This window comes from Patiria miniata, unplaced genomic scaffold (genome assembly GCF_015706575.1).
Source record: "Patiria miniata isolate m_02_andy unplaced genomic scaffold, ASM1570657v1 HiC_scaffold_9, whole genome shotgun sequence".
Classification (NCBI taxonomy): domain Eukaryota; kingdom Metazoa; phylum Echinodermata; class Asteroidea; order Valvatida; family Asterinidae; genus Patiria; species Patiria miniata.
Window position 1 is genome coordinate 11,652,609 of NW_024037076.1, and position 21,277 is coordinate 11,673,885.

The 21,277-nt window shown below is 41.4% G+C and overlaps 1 protein-coding gene across 1 annotated transcript; it reads right to left on the reverse strand.

The window, feature by feature from the left end:
- Positions 1–411: 411 nt before the first annotated feature.
- Positions 412–6,354, reverse strand: LOC119720862 (sterile alpha motif domain-containing protein 9-like). Its single transcript, XM_038190728.1, has 3 exons — positions 5,991–6,354; positions 1,097–5,631; positions 412–528 (listed from the first exon to the last, which is right to left on the reverse strand). The coding sequence occupies exons 1-3, from the start codon at positions 6,340–6,342 to the stop codon at positions 412–414; spliced, it is 5,004 nt and encodes a 1,667-aa protein (XP_038046656.1). The 5' UTR covers positions 6,343–6,354.
- Between the last annotated feature and the right edge of the window lie 14,923 nt (positions 6,355–21,277).

A 21,277-nucleotide genomic window follows, 5' to 3' on the forward strand; every position in this document is an offset into this window, starting at 1 on the left:
CATGGCACATCATGAAGCCTGTTGATTGTGGACACAAGCTACTCGCGGTAAATATGAAGATGTACGAATGTGCCTGCTACTACTACCACTACAAAATGTAATTGATGTGCACGATTATCTGTGCGTACATCCTGGGCATTAAAATTCTTTTTTAAAATATATATATAGCAATCTAGTAGGTCTGAATGATCCAACGGTCCCTACCACGTCCCGCACTCAAGAGACCGATGCAGTACAACTCCCGGTGTTAGGGCAGTAACGGTTTATTGACATTCGAAGTGAGAATTGATGACGGATTGACTGGAAACCAGTCTACGGTTAGCGTTGCAAGCAGCACAGAAAAGTGATAGTAGGCGCAGAATTCCGTGGTGCACAGTCCTGTGGATGTAGACAACATGGCCGTATCTTGAGCTAGTAGTATCCATCATCGTAGATGTCGTCTTGCTGCCATACACGCTGGAGTTCTTTGTTCAGTTTCTTTAGTTGACGCTTGAAATATGTCTGACTCTTGTGGATAGTTTCTTCATCCTGTTTTGTGAAGAGAAAACACACAACGCACAATTTAGACTAATTATTGACTTATTTTAAATATTGATTGTTTCGATGGATTGCCGGTTCTCTGTTTTGTTCTCAGCAATTTTATTCGCTAATTTTATTTTAGATACCAACGATTTCGTGGACTGAAGGTTGTTGGTTTTGCACAAATTTACAAATTGCTTTTGTTTACTGTCTGGATTTCCGTATGCCTGATGTATACGTTTCACTCTAAGTACATGTATATGACATTCCGTACCTAACCCCAAGAACATCAGTCTTTAATAGAGATATATGTACGTCCACCATTGGGTGGCAGTTGTGGGAAAATCTAATTGTTGGGTCCAAAATACATGTTATGTTTCCTCCATAACATCCATCGAACATGGCGTGGTGCTAGCAACAATGGGTTCAAAATATCATTTTGAAAATGTGGACTTAAACACCTGTTCACTGCATATTTATTGTGAGTTTAGGCCCTTTCGGAATAAACTCACTTAAAAATGGAGCTGAAGAGTGATCTCAAAATTCTCCTTTGAATATAAAATTGACATTTATTTACCTTCCCCAGTTTCCTCTTTTCACTATCTTGCTGGGATGCGGACGAGAGTTCTTCGATCTTCTTGTTCACCTTTTCACGCTCCATATGTAGCCTACCGATGTTGGATAGGTTATCAGACGGCGACACCTTAGATTTGCCTGACGGCAAGATGTGGCTCGGGTAGGCTTTACGGAAAGAGGGTTGCACTGTGTGATCGTCACGACACTCTGCATCCGTCGATAATGTCACGTCATATGCGACAGGCCCATTCCAGCTGAACCCCAGGTAGAAGGTGACAGACTCTTGACTTGCAAGCTTTTCGTGGGGAACAGCTAACTTGATATCAATGGGGTCTTTGTCTTTGTGAAAGCGATGCAACAGGGAAGTGGCATTCAGGAGCGTGCCTTCCAAACGAACCAGCCTTTCTTTAACGAGATCAGACTGCCAAAACAAATCGTCGCCAGCATCGCGTCGGTCAAGCTTACCCTGAGTTGCATGAAGCTCGGTGATGTGAGCAAACACACGCAGACCTTCCCCTTGGCCCAAAAAGAAATGCGTACGGGGTCTCATCTGGGATTTGAATTGCCGTCTAATTCTTTCATGAACTTGTGGCAACCGTGCGCGTGAGAATTTGCGATCGACGTCCCATCTCCTTTTCAGTTCCGTTATGTGTTCTGTTAAATCATATCTATCTCTTCGTTCTGACGCCATACCTTTGATAGGCCACAAGAACATCGTCATCAAGAATGAGGGCCAGCAGCTTTCATCTTTAGGTCGATCCATCGCGTAGAACGGACGAACGAATTCCTGATACACATAGTCAGCCGAGACAGACTTTTCTCCCAACGAGGAGAGGGCCAGATATATGCAAATCAGAATCCTCAAGTCAAACGAATTGAAATTACTTGAATTTTTCAACAGGAGGTCCCGGGAGTCCTCGAGAACTTCCCGCTGTTTGGCCTTTGCCCGATCGAAGATCTCGTGGAAACTACCGCAATGTAATTGGTCGACGAGTCTGCGCCGATACTCAGCAAGGCTCATGGGATCTTTATCACTGTACCTTTCTTTGTGCATTGGTTGTGGCTCTCCATAGTACTTGTTGTATATTATGGAATATTTTCTCATGTTCTGTCTCATTTCATCCAATTTCTGGCCAGCAATGTTTGCAGTTGAGCCATCCTTGTAGTATGTCGTTTTGCCGTCCATTATTTCCAACACTTCATCCACCCTGTTTTTCAACTCTCTAACTTGAGTTTGGCTCTCACTGTCCCACGCTGGGAGACTAACGCCTGGGGGCAGGTCCAACTTCAGAAGGTACATCTGAAGAACATTGATATCACCCTGGGTTCTGAAGGGCTCCACGCATAGATGGATAACTTGCAGAAGACGGAAGGCCACATTGAGCTCAGTATATAACCCAGTGTACACAATTCGTGTTGGCGCCGCTTCCTTTGATACTTCATACGACTTGCGAAATGTTTTCATGGCTTTGAAGGACAGAGAAAATACTTCGTTCCATACTTCGTCACTAAGGGCTTGCTGGTCAAGTACGTATGGTTCAGTAAGGGTGTCAAAATGTGCTTTGTAAACACGGCCTTTTGTATCCCAAAAATAAGGGTTTTGGGGATTCATATCTAACGCCCTCACAGCAAAGGTGTGCGCCATATTGAAATCTTTCTCCTTTATGAGATAAAACCTTGCAAGCTGCTGTGCGACAAAGGCATCTTGAAGTATTTCAACGCCCTTTGTCAGTATTGTGATGGCCTTTTTCGATCCGTGCATTTTGCAAATATTTTCAATGAGAACCGAAAATCCTGTCTTGGTGTCCTCTACACGCTCCCTCCTGATGAGTAAATCATGCGTTGTCTTTGCCAGAATCTTTCTGCTGTAAGAACTCGACTGAAGCAGTTCGCTGTTCAAGAACTCCAGTGTTACATCTGCCAGCGATTGGTCCCCGCTTTCTCTCAAGATTTGCCTCAAAGCCTCCTCGGCTATGCTCTTATGTAAAATCTTGATGGTTCGGTTTTCTGTTATAACCACCATAATTTTAAATGAGGCTGATACTGATTTCTCCCAATTCAAAGTATGTTTGGTGAAATAGATCGTCTTCCCTTTGGCCCATGTACCGGCCATAAACGTGTCACAGCAAGAGATAGGTATGTCAGCTTCATGTATGTAAGAGTTCAGAAGGGCACACAGTTTAATCAGCTTCAGATCGTTCCCCTTGATGTCTTGAAGTATCCTCGAAACGACATTTGTTATATACTCCTTGTTGAATTCCTCCTTCATCACCATGAAGGCAAGGAGATTGTCAGGAATGTAATCTCCTGTTTTGTACTCGTTTTCTTTGTGTTCCAATTCAATGTACTTTTGCTGAAACCACTTCTTTTCTGTTTGAATAAGCTTCTGAGTCAAGGGAATATAGAGGTCGGGATCCCTATCTTTGGCTTTGATGGCCTTATCCGGGTCTGCATTACGCTTGCAATGAAGCAGGACGCAGACTGCTCCACCATCCACTCGAACATACTTTGATTTCTCTTCTAAGTCTGCTATCAAATCCAGCACTTCAATATCATCGAGATTGTCAACAAGCACACACACTGGCGGGATTTGCTTAGCATGTTCCTTCTCATAACCATAGTGTCTCACCTCCATTAGTTGGTTGACCGTGCGACTTGTAACTCTGTTAACTACCACACATCGGTAATCTTTGTGAAGTTCCCACAAGACATGGCGAGCTAAAGTGCTACCCCCAGCGCCAGGTTGGTGTAGAAGTGTCACTGTGACAATCAAGCTATCTCCACTCCTGGAACTATCCAGTGGTTTTTTTACTTTCCTGAGAACATCCCCAAAACCTTTCCTTTTCAGAACATGACCGCAAGCTTTGCGAAGCTTTTTCTCTTTTTCACCGATGGCAAAATTCCACCAATCAACTTTCTCACCGTGGTAGAAGTCTAGCTCCTTTCTTTTAACGAACTGCTTGTAGCTTGGACTGGTATCGTCCATATCGGTATTTTCACATTCATTCTTGCACACAACAGTAATGTCATTCCATTCATCCTTCTGTTTCTCTGAAAGAAAACACTGCCCACGTAAGTTGGAAGGAAGTTCGTTCTTGGTGGTCTGGTTCACGCCGTTCATTCGCATCATGATTCTGTTTATCTCTTGCCACTCAAGTCCCACCAAACTTCGTTTGTCGATTTCATCTTTTGTCGAAAACCACTTTGTAACATAACTCACAAACTTGGAATAAAGCTCTCGGTCTTCGGCGATGCAGACGATGCTCTGTATGCTTTGAAAAGATGATGATAGTTTGCCAAAAGTCTCGCAAAGGATGTCGATGTCATCTTCAGATAGCAGCAAAAACATGATTACAGCTCGCCCCTTCGGTATCACCGATGGTTGAGAGAAGAATCTCACCGAATCTTCAACGTCTCTACGGCGTATATTGTGCCACTCAGGCATGGCCATCTTAGGTGCCTGGATATTGTGATCGTCTTCACGCCCATTTGCAAACACCCAGACTGTCTTTTCGGGAAATTCGATTGTATTCCGAAACTCTTCATCAGACTCAATGTCTTTGAACAGTTCCGGCTGCTGCAGGGAGACCATCCGATCCTCGTGGTACAGCTTGCATAGCCCGTCCACTTTGGATTTCGAATTAAAATCTAAGACGGTGGTCCACCTGATTGTTTTAATGAATCCAAATTGACGTGCGATTGCGTCTGTGTCATTCTCAGCTGGCGTTGCAGGTTTGTTTGCAATGAGCACTGGATAATACGACTGGTCAAGCTCACCTCGTTCGTCGCCCGTGAGTAACATACGAAGCCTGGCCTCGTCAGTCGTTGCGACTTCTGATGTACTACGTGCTATCGATGCATGACCATCACCTGGTGGAATTTCTTTCTTGTTTTTCTCCATTGCCTGTGGCTCCCGGGATTTGGCCTCACGGTGCTGCTCTACGTCGACAGCCTGCAATGGTGGCTGTCGAGGTCGTTGTTGATCGGTGATGTCGAGGTTATCACCAGGATGATCAGACTGTTGAAGCATCGTAGTAGTTTCTAGGATTTGCTGCGGAAGCACAGTGGCAACTTTCTTCGCTTTCTCCTTCTTTGGACTTGGCTTGTCACGAATCCTTGGTGCTTTGGGGCGAACTGCGGGTTGAGACCTTCCGTCATCCTGAAGGAGTGCCGGTTCCTTGGGTTCCGGTCTTAACGGCCTGGTTTGGTCTTGAATCTCCCGTTCGATACCACGAGACAGATCTTGCTCCGTTTCTTGAATCACTGCTTCTTGTCTCAGTGGGCTTTGCTGTTGCTTTTCAGACTCCAACCAGCGTTCCTTGCTGTACAAAATAAGACTCGTGTCTCGTTTCGTCATATTGCTACAGTTGTCGTTCAAATCATCTTTTGTGTACATTTCCAACACTTCTCCATCTATGCTTCCCTCATACATTTCGTCGGCAACGGAATCAGACACCCCAATATCCAGAAGCCATTGCCGTACATGCTCCACAGTCCATTTTGACATGCGCACTGGTAACTCTCGTTTGGTTGGATCTAAAAGTAAAGAAATTATTACTTTTTTTAGCCATGTAAAGAAAAAAACAAAAGACTTAAAAATAAAAAGGGAAAACTAGAGGGTCAAGAGGGATGGCATAACATCGTTTCTTCGAAGGGAAAACATAGCAAGACACAAAGACAAATGACGTCAAAGTAGAAGTAGATTTTGCACTGAGTTAAAGGCAATTTCTGATCAAAATCAGCCTCATGCATTTTGGGATAGTATACCGAAGTATTGATTTCATGGCAAATGCCATCAATTATATGCAATGGTTTTTGCTCTTTTTTCGGGGAGGGGTAATCTTTCTTTGGCACGAAGTACTTGTTTGCTCTTATGCACGAGAGAAGCGCATTACCAGTTTGCAATGATTCGAAGAATCTGCATCCTTTCTCGTAGTCGCTCTCCTGTATCTCCAGCCTTATTGTAATGTTGCTCTTGTCCTCGGTGGTGAGTTCGTCAGTGATGAGCGCCTCACCGAACTCAAGAGCAAGTTTCCCGGAGCAGTAATCCTTCCACAGGCTGTCGAGGCCTTTGCGACTTCTGACATGCAGGATGAATTTCACTGATCCCATCCTCACGCCGGCGATGGTGGTTTCGTGTTTCTTCACGACATCTTGGAGTAATTCTATGTAGTCGTGACGTATTTTGTACCAGCGTTTTGTCAACGCATCGTCCGGCTGCACATCACGCAATACGTCCATCATCATTGGACTCGCTGATAAAATAACATGTACAATGAAATATATCATTATTTTGTTACAATGGTTAGTTGAAGGTAATTGCATCACAGGGAAACATTTTTAATGTTATCTGATTAGTCATGCTTACTTTAATACAAATATCAAGACTGGTCAACCATGTGACTTATAAATACGCCATTTGAGATGGCTAAAACCAACCTTTTACAGTGCACATTATTCTTTGCACTTTTGCTTTTCATTTCGTCTACTTCCGTGACGCGAGGACGCGAATGTATAACCGTAACGATGCTATGGGTGCATACCTATGTTCCCCAATACCTATGTCCCCCAACCCCAACCCTTATCCTAACCCCAACCCTAAGGATTTTGGGGAACATAGGTGTTGGGGAACATCGGGTAGAACCCCGATGTAATGATTCACCTGAAGCCAGTGGGCTCTACATTTAGTGGGGTTAGTCTGAACAGATCTTGAAGAGGTGCAAGTCTACAAACGGTTGACTTTAGATTTTTCCGCCTTAAATACTTTCTAATAACTATGTTCTTTAACTTTATTCACAAAATTGGAAAGTCTGTGTCCCCCGTTTTAGGGGTATGTATGCAAGTAAGAGGTGAATGCTTGTTACGACATTTCTCGTTCAAGTCAAAAGATTGATCAATTTTATATGTCAGCTACAATTTTATAAGGCCTTTTAAGAAGTAATGAGCCCAAAAATAATAACAAGTTCTATAACTTTTACTCAGTTATTTTCCTATTCAAGCGCAACATACCAGTACACTTGAGACTTGTTGGCTTCTCTAGTAATTATAATTTGCATTATCATTCAACATTTGACCCTTCTTTTGAGCTCTTTGCACGTTTTTGGACATTGGGACTCGACGCGCCAACACACGTTCAGGTCAACTCGGTCCCAAACCAATTAACTCGGTCCATGTCAACTCGGTCCCAGGTCAACTGGGTCCCAAGTCACCTCGGTCCCAGGTCAACTTGGTCCCAAGTCAATTCGGTCGCAGGTCAACTGGGTCCCAAGTCAACTCGGCCCCTACGGAAAAAAAGTAATATACGTAAATAATGGTCGGATAATTTTAAAGTCTCTTGTTGACTGCGGATGATGTTCCCTATTATGGCACGGCCGCTAACATGGCGCAATTTGATTTTTTCGCCCCAATTTGATTTTTCGCCTTGCTGGAGTAATTTTTTTCTTCAAATTTCACAGTTGACCTGGTACCGAGGAGCGAGTTGATTTGGGACCCAGTTGACTTGGGACCGAGTTGACTTGGGACTGAGATGACTCGGGACCGAGTTGACCTAGGACCGAGTTGAACTGGGACGAGTTGACTCGGACCGAGTTGATTTGGGACCGAGTTGACTCGAAACCCATGCAGCAGAGGCTAAGAACGATTTTTGTTATATGAATTTACAGGTGAAGTCTTTAATAAAAAAAACGGGAAGGGACCTCAAATAAGCATGTGCTGTGTCGTGGACAACACTCCCCATATACATGTAGCTTGAAGTTCAACCCTGGTTTTGCACGCAATAATTTGGAGAAGTTGGTTTATTCTCGGCAAGGCACTGGTAAACACTGATCATGAATACGAACAGCTGCAGCTGTACCCCGCCATTGCCTCGTCACGGAACAGTCACACATTGTAATTGGAGTTATCCATACCGGTTTTGCACGCAATAATTTGGAGAAGTTCGTTTATTCTCGGCAAGGCACTGGTAAACACTGATCATGAATACGAACAGCTGCAGCTGTACCCCGCCATTGCCTCGTCACGGAACAGTCACACATTGTAATTGGAGTTATCCATACACTTCATACAAAATTATCAATAAAGTTTACCTACCATGATAGCAATTGATAACATTTGAATCTCCCATTATTACAGGGTTGTTACTGCCTCCTATATTGACGCTATCGATAGTCGTTGCAGTGACATCTTTTGCAGTAGCACCTGCTGCGGGTTGAGAACTTTCGTCACCCTGAGGGAGTGCGGATTCCTTGGGTTCCCGTGTTAACGGCGTGAGTTGGTCTGGAATATCCCGTTCGATACCGGGAGACAGATCTTGCTCCGTTTCTTGAGTCACTGCTTCTTGTCTGAGTGGGCTTCGCTGTTGCTTTTCAGACTCCAACCAGGTTTTCCTGCTGTACAAAATAAGACGCATGTCGCCTGTCGTAATATGGCTATAGTCGTCATTTAGATCAGCCTTTGTGTACATTTCTAACACTTTCCCGCGTATTTTTCCCTCGTACATTTCGTCGGCAATGGAATCAGATACCCCAATATCTAGAAGCCATTGCCGTACATGCTCCACAGTCCATTTTGACATGCGCACTGGTAACACTCGCTCGGCAGGGTCTGAAAGTAAAGAAATCACGTATTGTAACAATTTATTCAGGGTAAAAAAGGAAAGAATAGAAGATGGGAGAACCAGGGGGTTGACTTAACATCGTATCTTTAAAGAGCAAATATATCAAAACACAAAGATAAATGGCGTCAGAAAAATCAATAACCTACACTGAATTAATTAACATCTGTACAAAAACCAAGTATGGAATTGGGATTGCAAACTCTTTCTTCGGAGAAGTCCTTTTTTTCTCTAATCAACGAGAAAAGTGACTTACCAGCTTGCAATGATTCGAAGAATCTGCATCCTTTCTCGTAGTCGCTCTCCGATATCTTCAGCTTGATTGTTATGTTACTCTTGTCCTCGGAGGTGAGTTCGTCAGTGATGAGCGCCTCACCGAACTCCTGAGCAAGTTTCCCGGAGCAGTAATCCTTCCACAGGCTGTCGAGGCCTTTGCGACTCCTGACGTGCAGGATGAATTTCACTGATCCCACCTCCACGCTGGGGATGGTGGTTTCGTCATGTCTCTTCACGTTATCTCGAAGTATTTGCATGACGTCGAGTTTTCCATCGTGAAGTACTTTATATGATTGGCGTGTCATCGCACTGTCTGTCTGCCCGCCATCCGATAAGTCCATCATCATCGGAATCACTGATAAATCAATGTACAGTGGAATGAATTCATCCATTTTGTAGATAAAATATTAAGTGCATGGCAGTGCATCGTTTTTTACAAGGATTAGTAATGCTTACTTCTATATTATGTGGTAATGTAGAATGGTCGACGATGCCTCAAGACTTCGGTCGACATTTCTTAAGAAATATTACAGCATGTCAATGAGAGTAATTTAAAGTGAAGTTAATTGAGAACACTATACAGGGTGTTTCAAAAAAAAGGGAAACCCAACTTCAAAGAATGAGTATGGACAGACGATATGTTTACTGGCTATGAAACTGGTATCATCTCAAAGCGTAATCTCTATGCTTTTCAATGATACTATGTTTAGGGTTTCTGAGTCATGCATCAGTGAGCATCATTGTCTTGAAAACTGAATGCAAAAATGCAGTTGGTTCCCTTTCATAAAAAAAAAAAACACTGGGCACGGTGTGCCTATTGTTACAAAAATGTCTGTAAATTGGCTTGAATGTTGATCCTCGGGGAAATGGCACATTGTTTTGAACTTGGCTTGGTCAAAACGAGAAATTCATGATAAACAATAAAATCCAGTTTTGAAACCAACCCGACTTGTTTTTTGGGTTTCTTCTTATGCACTCGTGTCTTCTTCTTGAATACTTATTCTCATGCACACCATGCCTATTGTGTTTGACATAAAAGTGAACCAACTGCAATTTTGCATCAAAATCTCATGACAGTGGCGCTCAGTGATGCATGACCCTGGAAATGTAAACAAGGTATCATTGAAAAGCATAGAGATTACGCTTTCAGATGCTAACTGTTTTATAGCCAGTAAACATTTAGTCTGTCCATACTGGTTCTTCAAAGTTGGGTTTCCTTTTTATTGAAACACCCTGTACAATTACTTTAGCATCCTCAGCTGGATATCAGATTACCTGGCTAGCACCACTGCATCTATCACGCATAATAACGTTACATGATCTGGTAATGAGATGTTTATCTGGGCAGTTACCAGGAAAACCATTGTAATTTTATGATCGTGGGTATCAATTTCGCAAAAGAAGCGCTGTCCATGACACTTCAAAGCTTGCACTCGATATTATGAACATCAACGTCTTTTTAGGCCAATTTCCAGCAGTTTTTACAATCAGTTATTTGAAGGACGTACGCATACCGCCCTCCCATTGCTGGTTATATTTCGCATTTACTTTTTGAGCTTTGAGAAGATGTGGAGGATTGCATGCATGGTGAAGTCGGCAATCAGATGGAGTTTGCAGTTTGCCCCTGGTGACTAGAAATCGTTTCAGACCCACACACAAATACACACAAGAGATTTCTTATAACAAGGTGCAACCAGAAACTTACTCTTATTAATTGGAGCTTTACTGGGTACTACTATTACTACTAGTATACCTACCGAAGATATAATAATTATGTGTAGTTCCATCTTCCACTCTGACGCTGTTCTTATCGCCCTCTACATTGATTTCTGTATTATTTCCCCTGTTGTTCGTTGGTGGTTGCTCTCTTGCAGTAGCACCTGCTGCTTCATTGTAGTCCTCGTCAGCTTGTCTCTCTATTACTGGAGTATCCGATCGGCTTGTCCGACCTCCTGGTTGCAACCTTGCATCAGCTTTTATCTCCTCAGCTGAGTACAAAGAATTGAAATTTTTCAAAATCACATATTACTTGTACGACTAACTTTGATATAAGTTAGCATTTGTACAATTTCGTTTAAAACAATCATGCATCCGATACGTTTTGTATTTCAAGCTTTACTCGATACACAATATTAAATCATTCCAATGTTAACATACCACAGATGTTTTGATTAATGTTAGTTGTATCTCCTTCCACTCTGATGCGGTTTTGATTGCCATTTTTGATGTCTATATTTCCCTGGCCAGTTGTCAGCGGTGGGTCTCTTGCAGTAGCTCCTGCTGCACTGTAATCCTCTCTATCTTGCCTCTCTTCTGCTGGCGTATCCGATCGGCTTGTCGTTGGCGGTTGGTCTCTTGCAGCAGCCCCTGCTGTACTGTAATTTCCTTCTTGTTGTCTCTCTTCTGCTGGCGCTGCTGGAGTATCCGATCGGCTAGTCGGACTCTCGGATTGTGGCTTCGGATTAGCTTTTCCCTTCTTAGCTATATGAAAAAATGCGATAATCAAAAATACTGGAATAAGGTTTACTAAAACGTCTTATAGGTCCACTGGCGACAGACTCACTTTCTTTCTTCAGTTATGCTTTTAGAAATCCTATTGTCTTCAAATATAACCGAACCATGAAAGAAATATATAGTACAAGTTGTTACTCTGTTAAGGCAGAATGAATACATACACCTGTAGTTTTGCATCTTATCTAGTAATAGTACGCATTCATTTGACAAGTTTCATTCTCAATGATTAGACAGAGAACTGCTGTGGAGACTTTGTATATTATTACATCTGCATGTAATGACAATTTATATTTGATGAATTTACCTGGTTTGTTTCTCTTTCGTCCACCACCCATCAATCCAGCTACGAGGCGCAGCTCTATATTGGTGTCTTGACGAATGCAATGATCCTCCAGGGACAGTGCGTCACAAAGCTGTTCAGAAATTACATGTTATCTGTTTTGGCTCATGTGTTTTCTTGTAACTGTGAATAATTGTGTGATTTTGCATGGTTTTTAACATGTAAATTGAAGTTCTACACTACAGTATATTTTAACGATTATTGTAACGATTATTTATCGAGACAACATCTGGTCTGGCCTAATTTTAATTCACGTAGGGTTTACGTAAAGGCTAACATGCTGAAACTGTTAAACCAAAAAATCGATGTTTAATTTTAATATTTAAATTGAAATGAAGTTACTGTATCTGAAAAGTGTTTGACATAAACGTGGTCTATATTTTGCCAGCTGCTCACGTTGCCCTCAAAACTAGCCTGATGAAATCTATATACAGCATGTGCCCCTTTTGCAGACAACAAGCCTTAATTCAATACAATGACATAAATTATATTCTGAAAATGGTTTCATAGTATATATGCACCTCCATCTCGTTCCTTATGAAAAGGTGCTGCTTCTCAGGATCGATTCCTAGTCGATCTTGCAGTAATTCCTTCACTGCTGAGATCGAGGTTGACGGATGTAGTTGCAGGCAAATAGTTGATTCTAACGGCGTGGCGATGAAGATCTGTATCTTCTTCTTCTTTTCGTCATGTGTGCAACTAAAATGGGGGATTGGGGAAATTTCGCGATGAAAGAATAAAAATATATTTATAAAAAAATCTCTGGCAACTGTGAAACGGATTCCAAGCTTTATGGTCGCAAGCATACAAAACTTGACTTTGACCTTACAAACCTTCTAGGAGGGGAAGACGCTCTTCTAGCCGTCATTAGCCAGAACCTGAGAAAACCATGATAGCCCACATTGCATTTTCAGGCTTCAATCGAGGTTTGGAATGGAAATGCAATCAAACAAAGTTTATAGCTGCAAATGCAAAATAGATTTGCATGCAACGATGTTGATCTTTTCATATTTGTTTGACACCCTCGGGGGATATGCGAACAGAATTTTAGATATAGAATTTATTTGGATCTTGAATTCAATTGTACATCATGTGATACATAACTAGACTGCAACGGATTTTAATCATCATCAAAAATAATACATTGCATACAGGTGCTGCAGATTAACATTACCTGCGTTGAGATTTCTTCACATCGACTTTTGGCTTTCGACGAGTGAATGGTGGTGTTTTGCTATTCTCACTTGTGGATAAAATATCACCAGACTCCTTCACTGAAATCGCGGACAGGAAGGCCATTTTCTTGGATTTCCGGACCTTCTTCCTTTTGCAGACCATCGTCGCCTGCGAGTGGTCGTAGACGACCCGAGCAACCCGCACAGCGTGTTCCCAATCTGCGTACGTCCTTAGAACCATAGTGGGTCTGAGACTGGAGATCTGTTCCATTGAAATACGAAAAGACAACGTGTACCTAGTACCTGTTTGGTCCATTAAAGGCATATAGGCACATTTGCTCTTCAGGCATTTGTTCGTTTCCAATAGTAACACCAATCAAAATCCTAAGAAGAATGTTCAAAACCTAACCTGTTAAAGTTTTAGCTCAGTGGATCTTACACTTTTCGATAAAAGTAAACGGTAAACAAAAATGCATAACCTTTTGATCACGAGACAAAATTTCGTCTGTGGCACTCTTTAATTCGAAAAATCGTCATGTTATGGACTGATCGTTGTAAATCCAAACATTTTATTCCCCAAGTGACAGCCAGCCAGACATACATGATTGTCACTGGATGTTTAATACCAGTACGATCTTTAATCCAAGTAAGCTTTTTGATAACAGTTCGGTAGAATTCTTTTAGGATAAATGCTTTAATGCAAATGATCCAATAGCGTTTAAGTTCAAAGAAAAATTATATTGAAGATTATAAAGGCACTATGTTCAGACCAATGTATTTTATGCATGTGAGGAAATTCAATGGTCAACCCGTGTATTTACGTTTTGAACGAGTTATTTAAATTTGCCGCATACATGTATTTTATTATACTTGAATATTCAACTTCATGTGAATATATGCATGGATTAGATGATGTCAGCAAGTCAATCTCGGCCACTGTAAAAACGTTTGGTAAAATACTGTTGGGCAATGTAATTTACCCGACATTGGTATGAAATTACCTCATATTGGGTTGAAATTGGTAAAAACTGTCAAACTATTGGGAAGAATTTGCCCAAGAGTGTAGGCAGTTGATAATTCGACCAGCGTTGGTCGAATTATCAACCCATTTTGCCCAACTTTTTTGCAGGTCCTCCTTATGTTCATATTATACTGTATGTATATTTAACAACATGGGCGTTGCTGGGGTGGGTGTCATGGGAGAGGTGGGCAAATCCCCCCCCCCCCCAAAAAAAAAAAAAAAAACGGCTGGTGATTTCTCGCGTCACTTGAGTGCTTTGCCACATCTAGAAAACGAAATCTGGCGACTCTCACAATGGCGCCGCTGTACATATTATCGGAGATTTTCATCACTTAGAATAATTTATATTGGGTCTGTCGAGGACGAGGCCACATGAATGAATAAAATCAACTTAATTCCCTACCTCAACCCTTCAAAGAATGTATTCAAATGCACATAATGTCAATTCCCTTTTACCACCAGCGGCGCCGCAGCAAAGTTTGCAAAGTGGGACCCCACTTTTTGACTTTGAGGGGGAAGAAATGCACCGCCTATGCTGTAAACAACTCCTTCCCACATCCAAACGTATGGAGAGCAATAAAAGGTAAAGACTACATTGCGGTGGTTTTCAATCTAAATGTCATGGTATTCATTAAACACAACAGAGAAAAGGTCTATAACTTATTCTACTTGTACATTAATTTGTTGTACAAGAGCATGCGACTAGTATTTATAATCATCGTTGTATGTTTTGGTTTTTTTCCGGTTTTATTAGTCTTATATATTCATTTTTTTTGGGGGGGGGGACTCAGACTTCATGCTTTAGACAATTGTGTTACCTCCCCATGTGAAAAAAAATATACGCAAAATGATCATGAAACACCGACATGGAGCCGATTTCCACTAGTGTGCACTGGATGTGCCAATTTCCGCTTGTAGGCCTACTTGACCCTTCATCTATTCGGTACTTTCCCGTGTGTTGCAATCGGGCGCGGCCGCCATTGCTTGGGCTGCGATTGAACTACATGTCATATAATGACGTACAGTAATGCCTTTTTTTCTTATTAAGTCTTGCACAAAGATTCGTGCCCAACATGTAAACGCATTCTAAAACATATTCCACTCCATCTGTCGATTACTGATATACCCTCGTCCCTCGCACAGGCCTGGCTAGATCTAACATATAGTGCTCGAACATGAACTTGAAGTCAGCTGATGAATTTGCACTTGAACTATGGTTGTGATGCATCAATAGCAGTTCGCCGTAAAATGGATCATGATTTTTTGACAGGCCGCTAAACTCCATTATTAACATGGAGGAATGAAAAATCTTCCACGATATTTTACAAATAAAATGGGTTATACGGTGAGCCTACCTGCAGCTGAATTTGTCGAGTTGACACAGTCTGTCACCAGATTATGAATGTTCTCCTTTTGATGCAGTCACGAGCATAGAGACACACCGCTAAGATTTCATAGGCTCCCCGCATGCATGGCCTCGTCAATGGTTGGCCTTGAATAAATCAACGGTTCATTTTAATGAACATAATTTCATTTGACATTACATCGACTTATTACCAGGTTCAATCGCACACATTGATATCCAACTATATGACGCGACAGTATCCATGGGTTTCCGGTAGGTTTTTTTGTGTGTGAACCGGGGAGAATGCGGTAAGAATCATGACCTGTATGAGTTCGATCCACCCACGCATTAAAGGGAATGTACAACATTTGCTTTTGCTGCAACTTTCAGAAATAACTGGATTTGGAGAATTAGAATGTTATAGGAAATATTGTTAAACTGATTTGTTTCACGTTTTGGGCTCGAAGATGCTGGGAAAACCAAGAAAACCATGTTCTTGTAGTCCGGTTCCTTGACCACACTTAAGATGAATCGGAGCAATTTGTAGACTCATTGGGGAATTGTAAGGTCAGAGAATCAGTCTTGCAGGCTTGTACATCTTCACATGTGTGTAATCAATTGCACAGAAAATGCGGAATAACTAAATATGAAAACTTAAGAGCAGTTTTTGAAAATGAGCCAGTTTTCTCCAACGCTGGTCGGCCGACCAGCGTTGGAAAAATACAATTTTTCTTGAAAAAGCACACCAGGAGCCACGATTTTACAGGATGCTTTAGACTGTCATTCCCTAACAATCCAATAAGGTTTTTCGTGATAATTGGATCATTTTGTTTTTTGATGTATGCAAATATTGTATCTTCCCTTTAACTAGGACACCCAGTGCCCAACCTCGTTCCCATGGCATATCGGGCAGTACACTCCCACTAGCTGCCCTCTCAATCTGTGCTCTGGATATTTTGCCTAAATCTTGCGCATTTTATAATTTTAGGGCACGGAATAATGTGGTACCATGGCCATGCCTTAAAAGCATTCTTTGTTTTTGTATATGCGGTGTCCAAACAAACAACGGAATGAATTCGCCATGACGATAGATTGAAAAACACGAATAGTTTTTTCAAAGTTGTAATAAATAATAAAAGGTTTGCGGAAACACCATATGCGAATAATTTCTCAACTAAGAGAATGGTTCTGAAAAGAATCAGAAGTATAAACTCGACGTTCCGGTCAGTATGCTCTGACCGTCTTCAGGAGAAGACGGTCAGAGCATACTGACCGGAACGTCGATCGAGTTTATACCTCTGGTTCTTTTAAGAACCATTCTCTTAGTTGAGAAATTATTCGCACATGGTGTTTCCGCAAACCTTTCATTATTTAGTATCTCCACCATGCAAAGCCTCAAATCTTACTTGTAATGTAATAATCTTCCCAGTCCAACATGCAATGTAACACTATGATCATTACCAGAAGGGAAAAGGGAGGATTGATTTTGAGGAGGGTAGTCCACAATATTAACGTTAAAGCGACTAACATCAAAATATATATCAATTGAGATTTCTTCGGAAGTGCTGTATCTCACAGTGACCATGTATGACAGTCATGGCGAAGATAATCACGCACAAAGTTAGTGAAAAAAAGGACAGAAAATACACAATATAATTAATTATGGGTGCGTACGCGTCTTCCGAAAAGGCCGCGGCGGGAAAGTTACATACAATCCTCCACCGCGCCCCTGGTGTTGCCAAATCACTTGTTTGACTATTTATACGCTAGGGCACGGCAAACATCATTATAATTGATACAGACACACAAACAATGAACCTTCAACTAAATAAGCACAAGTAAATAAGCTTTTAATAAATACCAGTAATCCGGAAAGGTGAGACTTTGTGTGAATCTCCGCGAAGTCAACAAAGCGGTCATTGTTGATAAGTATCCACTTCCAAACATTCAAGAACTACTAGGGGAACTCCATGGAGCTACTCCTACCATCAACTACTACTACATGAAGATTCGCGTGATCTCACAGCCTTCATTACACATGTTGGTTTATCCTGCTTCAAGCGCGTCTGTTTTGGATTAGCATCATTCCCCACCGTCAGCTTTCCAAAAACTCATGTCGTGTGCTCTAAGTGGTCTTGCTGGAATACAATGTGACCTTGACGAACATGATGCAAATCTCTCTGCAGTGCTGAACCGCCTTAAAGACCTAGGTGTCACGCTGATATGGCGAGCCAAAGTAACATTTATATAGCATTAGCAAAGTCATTAAAACAATTTAGTGCTATCGACGATGTCTGTAATGTATTAAAAGATATCTTTAAATGATTTAAAGATATCTCTAAAAGTTTGTATTCAAATATATATCTAAATGAATTAGAGATATCTCTAAATGTTTTAGAGATATCTCTAAATCGTGTGTAAATTGTTCAGAACACCTACTTCGAGGTTTTAAATATTTAGAGATATCTCTAAATATTTAGAGATATCTCTAAAACATTCACGGTTCCGTCGAGGTTCACAAATTAGGAAGCGCCGCACACTCAGGCGAATGATGTTTTTCAACAATGCATTTCATGTCAAACCGAAGTTGCAAATGAAAGAATTTCCATTCATCCATGTTGCCAAATAATGCACTTAAAGTCCACGTTGATGCCAACCACATTTAGCATTTCCATCAAAGACGGATGGCAATAGAAATTGTATTATAAGACGTCATTGTGACCAATAAAACGGTGTGTTTAAAGCAATCGTTGATGAGATATCTCTAAATGATTTAGAGATGTCTTTAAATGATTTAAAGATATCTCTTAATGAATTAGAGATATCTCTAAATAATTTAAAGATATCTTTAAATCATTGACAATAAAGCTCTTTCGTGTGTCACTTATTTATCAAAATAATTTGTCTTTTAAACGATTGGGAGAAATCTTTATGTATTAAGAGATATCTCTAAATGATTTAGAGATATCTCTAAATATTTAGAGATATCTCTAAATATTTAGAGATATCTCTAAATCATTTAGAGATATCTTTAAATTGTTTTAAGACTTTGCTAATGCTATATAAATGTTACTTTGGCTCGCCATACGCTGAACCATGACAAATGCCACTTCAATCTGTCAAACCTCCGCTTCCTGGGCCATATCGTTTCGTCCGAAGGCCTTACTCCAGATCCAACACACGTAGAGGCACTACTAAATGCTCCAAAACCTACCGATCCATCTATACACTCCGATCCTTCATGGGACTTGCGTCGTATACTACGCCAGATTTGTGCCAAATTACGCAACCATGGTTGAACCACTCTGCGCACTCCTTAGCAAGGACACTCAGTTCATTTGGACAAAGGATGCTCAATTGTGCTTTTTGAGTTACTCAAACAGCACATCTCCAATGCTACTACACTTGCGCTGTTTGACCCCGATCTTCCTACAATCAATCTACTGATGTTTCAGCTTACGACGAAGGAGCGGTACTCGCACAGATCAAGAGCAATCACGAAGTTCCCATCGCTTTCGCATCTCGCTCTCTTATTTTTACAACTACATAACGCAAATATTCAGTTAGCGAACTGGAAGCACTTTCGTGCGTACGTGTGTGCAAGTGAGAAATGGTACAAGTACATGTACTTATGGGGCTGTCAGTTTACTCTTCGAACTGATCATCAAGCTCTAACTACACTACTGTCCACAAGTGGCACTGGCCACAAACCAAAGCGGATCGCCAGGTGGGCTGGTCGTCTGCTGAATTTCAAGAACAGAGTTGAATTTCGAGCTGGTGCGCAGAGTGGCTGACGCTCTAGACTGCTACTACAGTGCACGCGATCGAACATACTGATGATGAAATCATTACCCAGTGGATTTCAGCACTACTTGTTGATGCTTCTGCTATCACAAAAACTGAACTCCAAAATGTGTCAGAATACATTAGATCAGGTTGGCCTGCTAAACAGTACATTACAACTGAACTACAACCTTATTTCAACCTCCGGGATGAACACTCAGTTGCTGCGGATGACTGTATCATGCAAAGTGACCGTTTCGTCATACCTACTGCTCTTCAGCCAAGCCTGATTACCATTGCGCACCAAGGACATCAGGGAATTGTACGCACCAAGCAACGACTTCATGAATGCTATTGGTGACCAGGTATGGACAAACAGATAAAACACCAAGTTGTCACTGCGCAGCTTGTCTAGTTAGTGACAAGACCACATACATTCGCACTCCACCATTGCAACCTGTACCTCTTCCAGCTCATCCATGGCAAAAGCTCGCCACTGACATTAATTTTGTGGTCTCTTTGAGCATGGTCCACAAAACTGCCGATTTGCAATCGTCTTGATTGACTACTACAGTAAGTGGCCGGAAGTCGCGTTTGCCGCTGATGCCACTTCACATTCCGTCTGCTCCATGCTTGATTCTATTTTTGCGAGGGAAGGGTTGCCTAACGAGTTGGTTTCTGACAATGGGAGCCAGTTCGTCTCCACAGAGTTCGAGTCATATTTGATCCAGCGAGGAATTAAGCACATCCGCACTTCACCATCCGCACAAACGGACTCGTCGAGCGATTTAATCGCGTTCTCAAACAAACTCTCCAAATCGCAACTCGCAAACACCGACCTTGGAAAACTGCAACGCTTGAGTTACTGACAGCACACAGATCCACTGCTCATTCAACTACAGTAAACCCACAATAAATCTCACCTTGACAAGAATTAACTGATGTTGTAAGCAACCTTGCCAACAAAAAAGCAGTGGCTTTGATTCCATCAATACTATAAATGTATCCTAATGATTACACCTTTTTGTATAGCGCCCTCTGTTGAGGTACAGTGTACTGCTTAGCAACAAAGCCCAATGGACGACCTCATGGTAGCTAATCTTTTCGACACTGACTTTAATCATTTTGAATCTGAAATCTGCTGATGATACTGATCAATAATCAGGACGCAAGGAGGTAAATTTCTAATGATTATGTTGTCTTATGCAAGAAGTATTGTCTTTGATATGATTTTATGATAATTTTGCGACTGAATTCTTAGTAATTCGCAACATGATAGAGATGATTACTTTTGTGTGCTTAAACCTGGTACCCAGTCTCACTTTCTGATAATGTTAATCACACTTAAACATGTAATCAATGTACACTTTTGTCATAATTTTGATTATACTTTGTGATTTAATCTGGTTTATTCACAGTTTTCACGGAGCCAATTGATCAATGCGATAATAAATGTAGAACCTGATGAGGCTTCTGTCGAAAGTCGAAACCCTTGCATTTCTATTACCTGCGACCTATGACCCACATCAGAAACCTTTGCGATTCCCCAGCTGTAGCACTAGTGGAGCTACACCACCCCCCTGAAGTGCTGCCGCTACACTATTGTTATCAAGAAAGTTATTTCAGCCATTGTTAACCCTCTCACCCATATAGTGAATATTTCGCTTTCTCAAGGAATAGTTCCCGATGACATAAAGATAGCCAAGGTTACTCCAATCTACAAAAGTGGATAGATAAAGGCCTAGTTAGTAACTATCGGCCAATATCACTTCTGTCGTGTTTTTCAAAAATCCTTGAGAAATTAGTCTACACACGAGTCACTGACTTCCTTATAAAACATAATATTCTCTCTGATTACCAATTTGGTTTTCGAGCAAAGCACATCACTACGCATGCCATCCTTCAACTGATAAACGAAGTTACCACAGGAATTGACAACTCTGAACATACTTTGGGTATTTTCCTGGATTTTTCTAAAGCCTTCGACACCCTGGATCACAACATCTTACTTCACAAGTTAAATAATTATGGTATACGGGGAAAATCTCTGGAGTGGTTCGCCAGCTACTTAACCAACAGGAAGCAATATTATGTCACTGTGAATGGAAGTTCATCA

Coding starts and splice junctions, on each gene's coding strand:
- LOC119720862 (XM_038190728.1), bottom strand. CDS start 6,342: ATGATGATGGACGTATTGCGTGATGTGCAGCCGGACGATGCGTTGACA. Junction 5,632..5,990: donor CTTCGAATCATTGCAAACTG/GTAATGCGCTTC, acceptor CTTTACTTTTAG/ATCCAACCAAACGAGAGTTA. Junction 529..1,096: donor AAAAGAGGAAACTGGGGAAG/GTAAATAAATGT, acceptor TTCACAAAACAG/GATGAAGAAACTATCCACAA.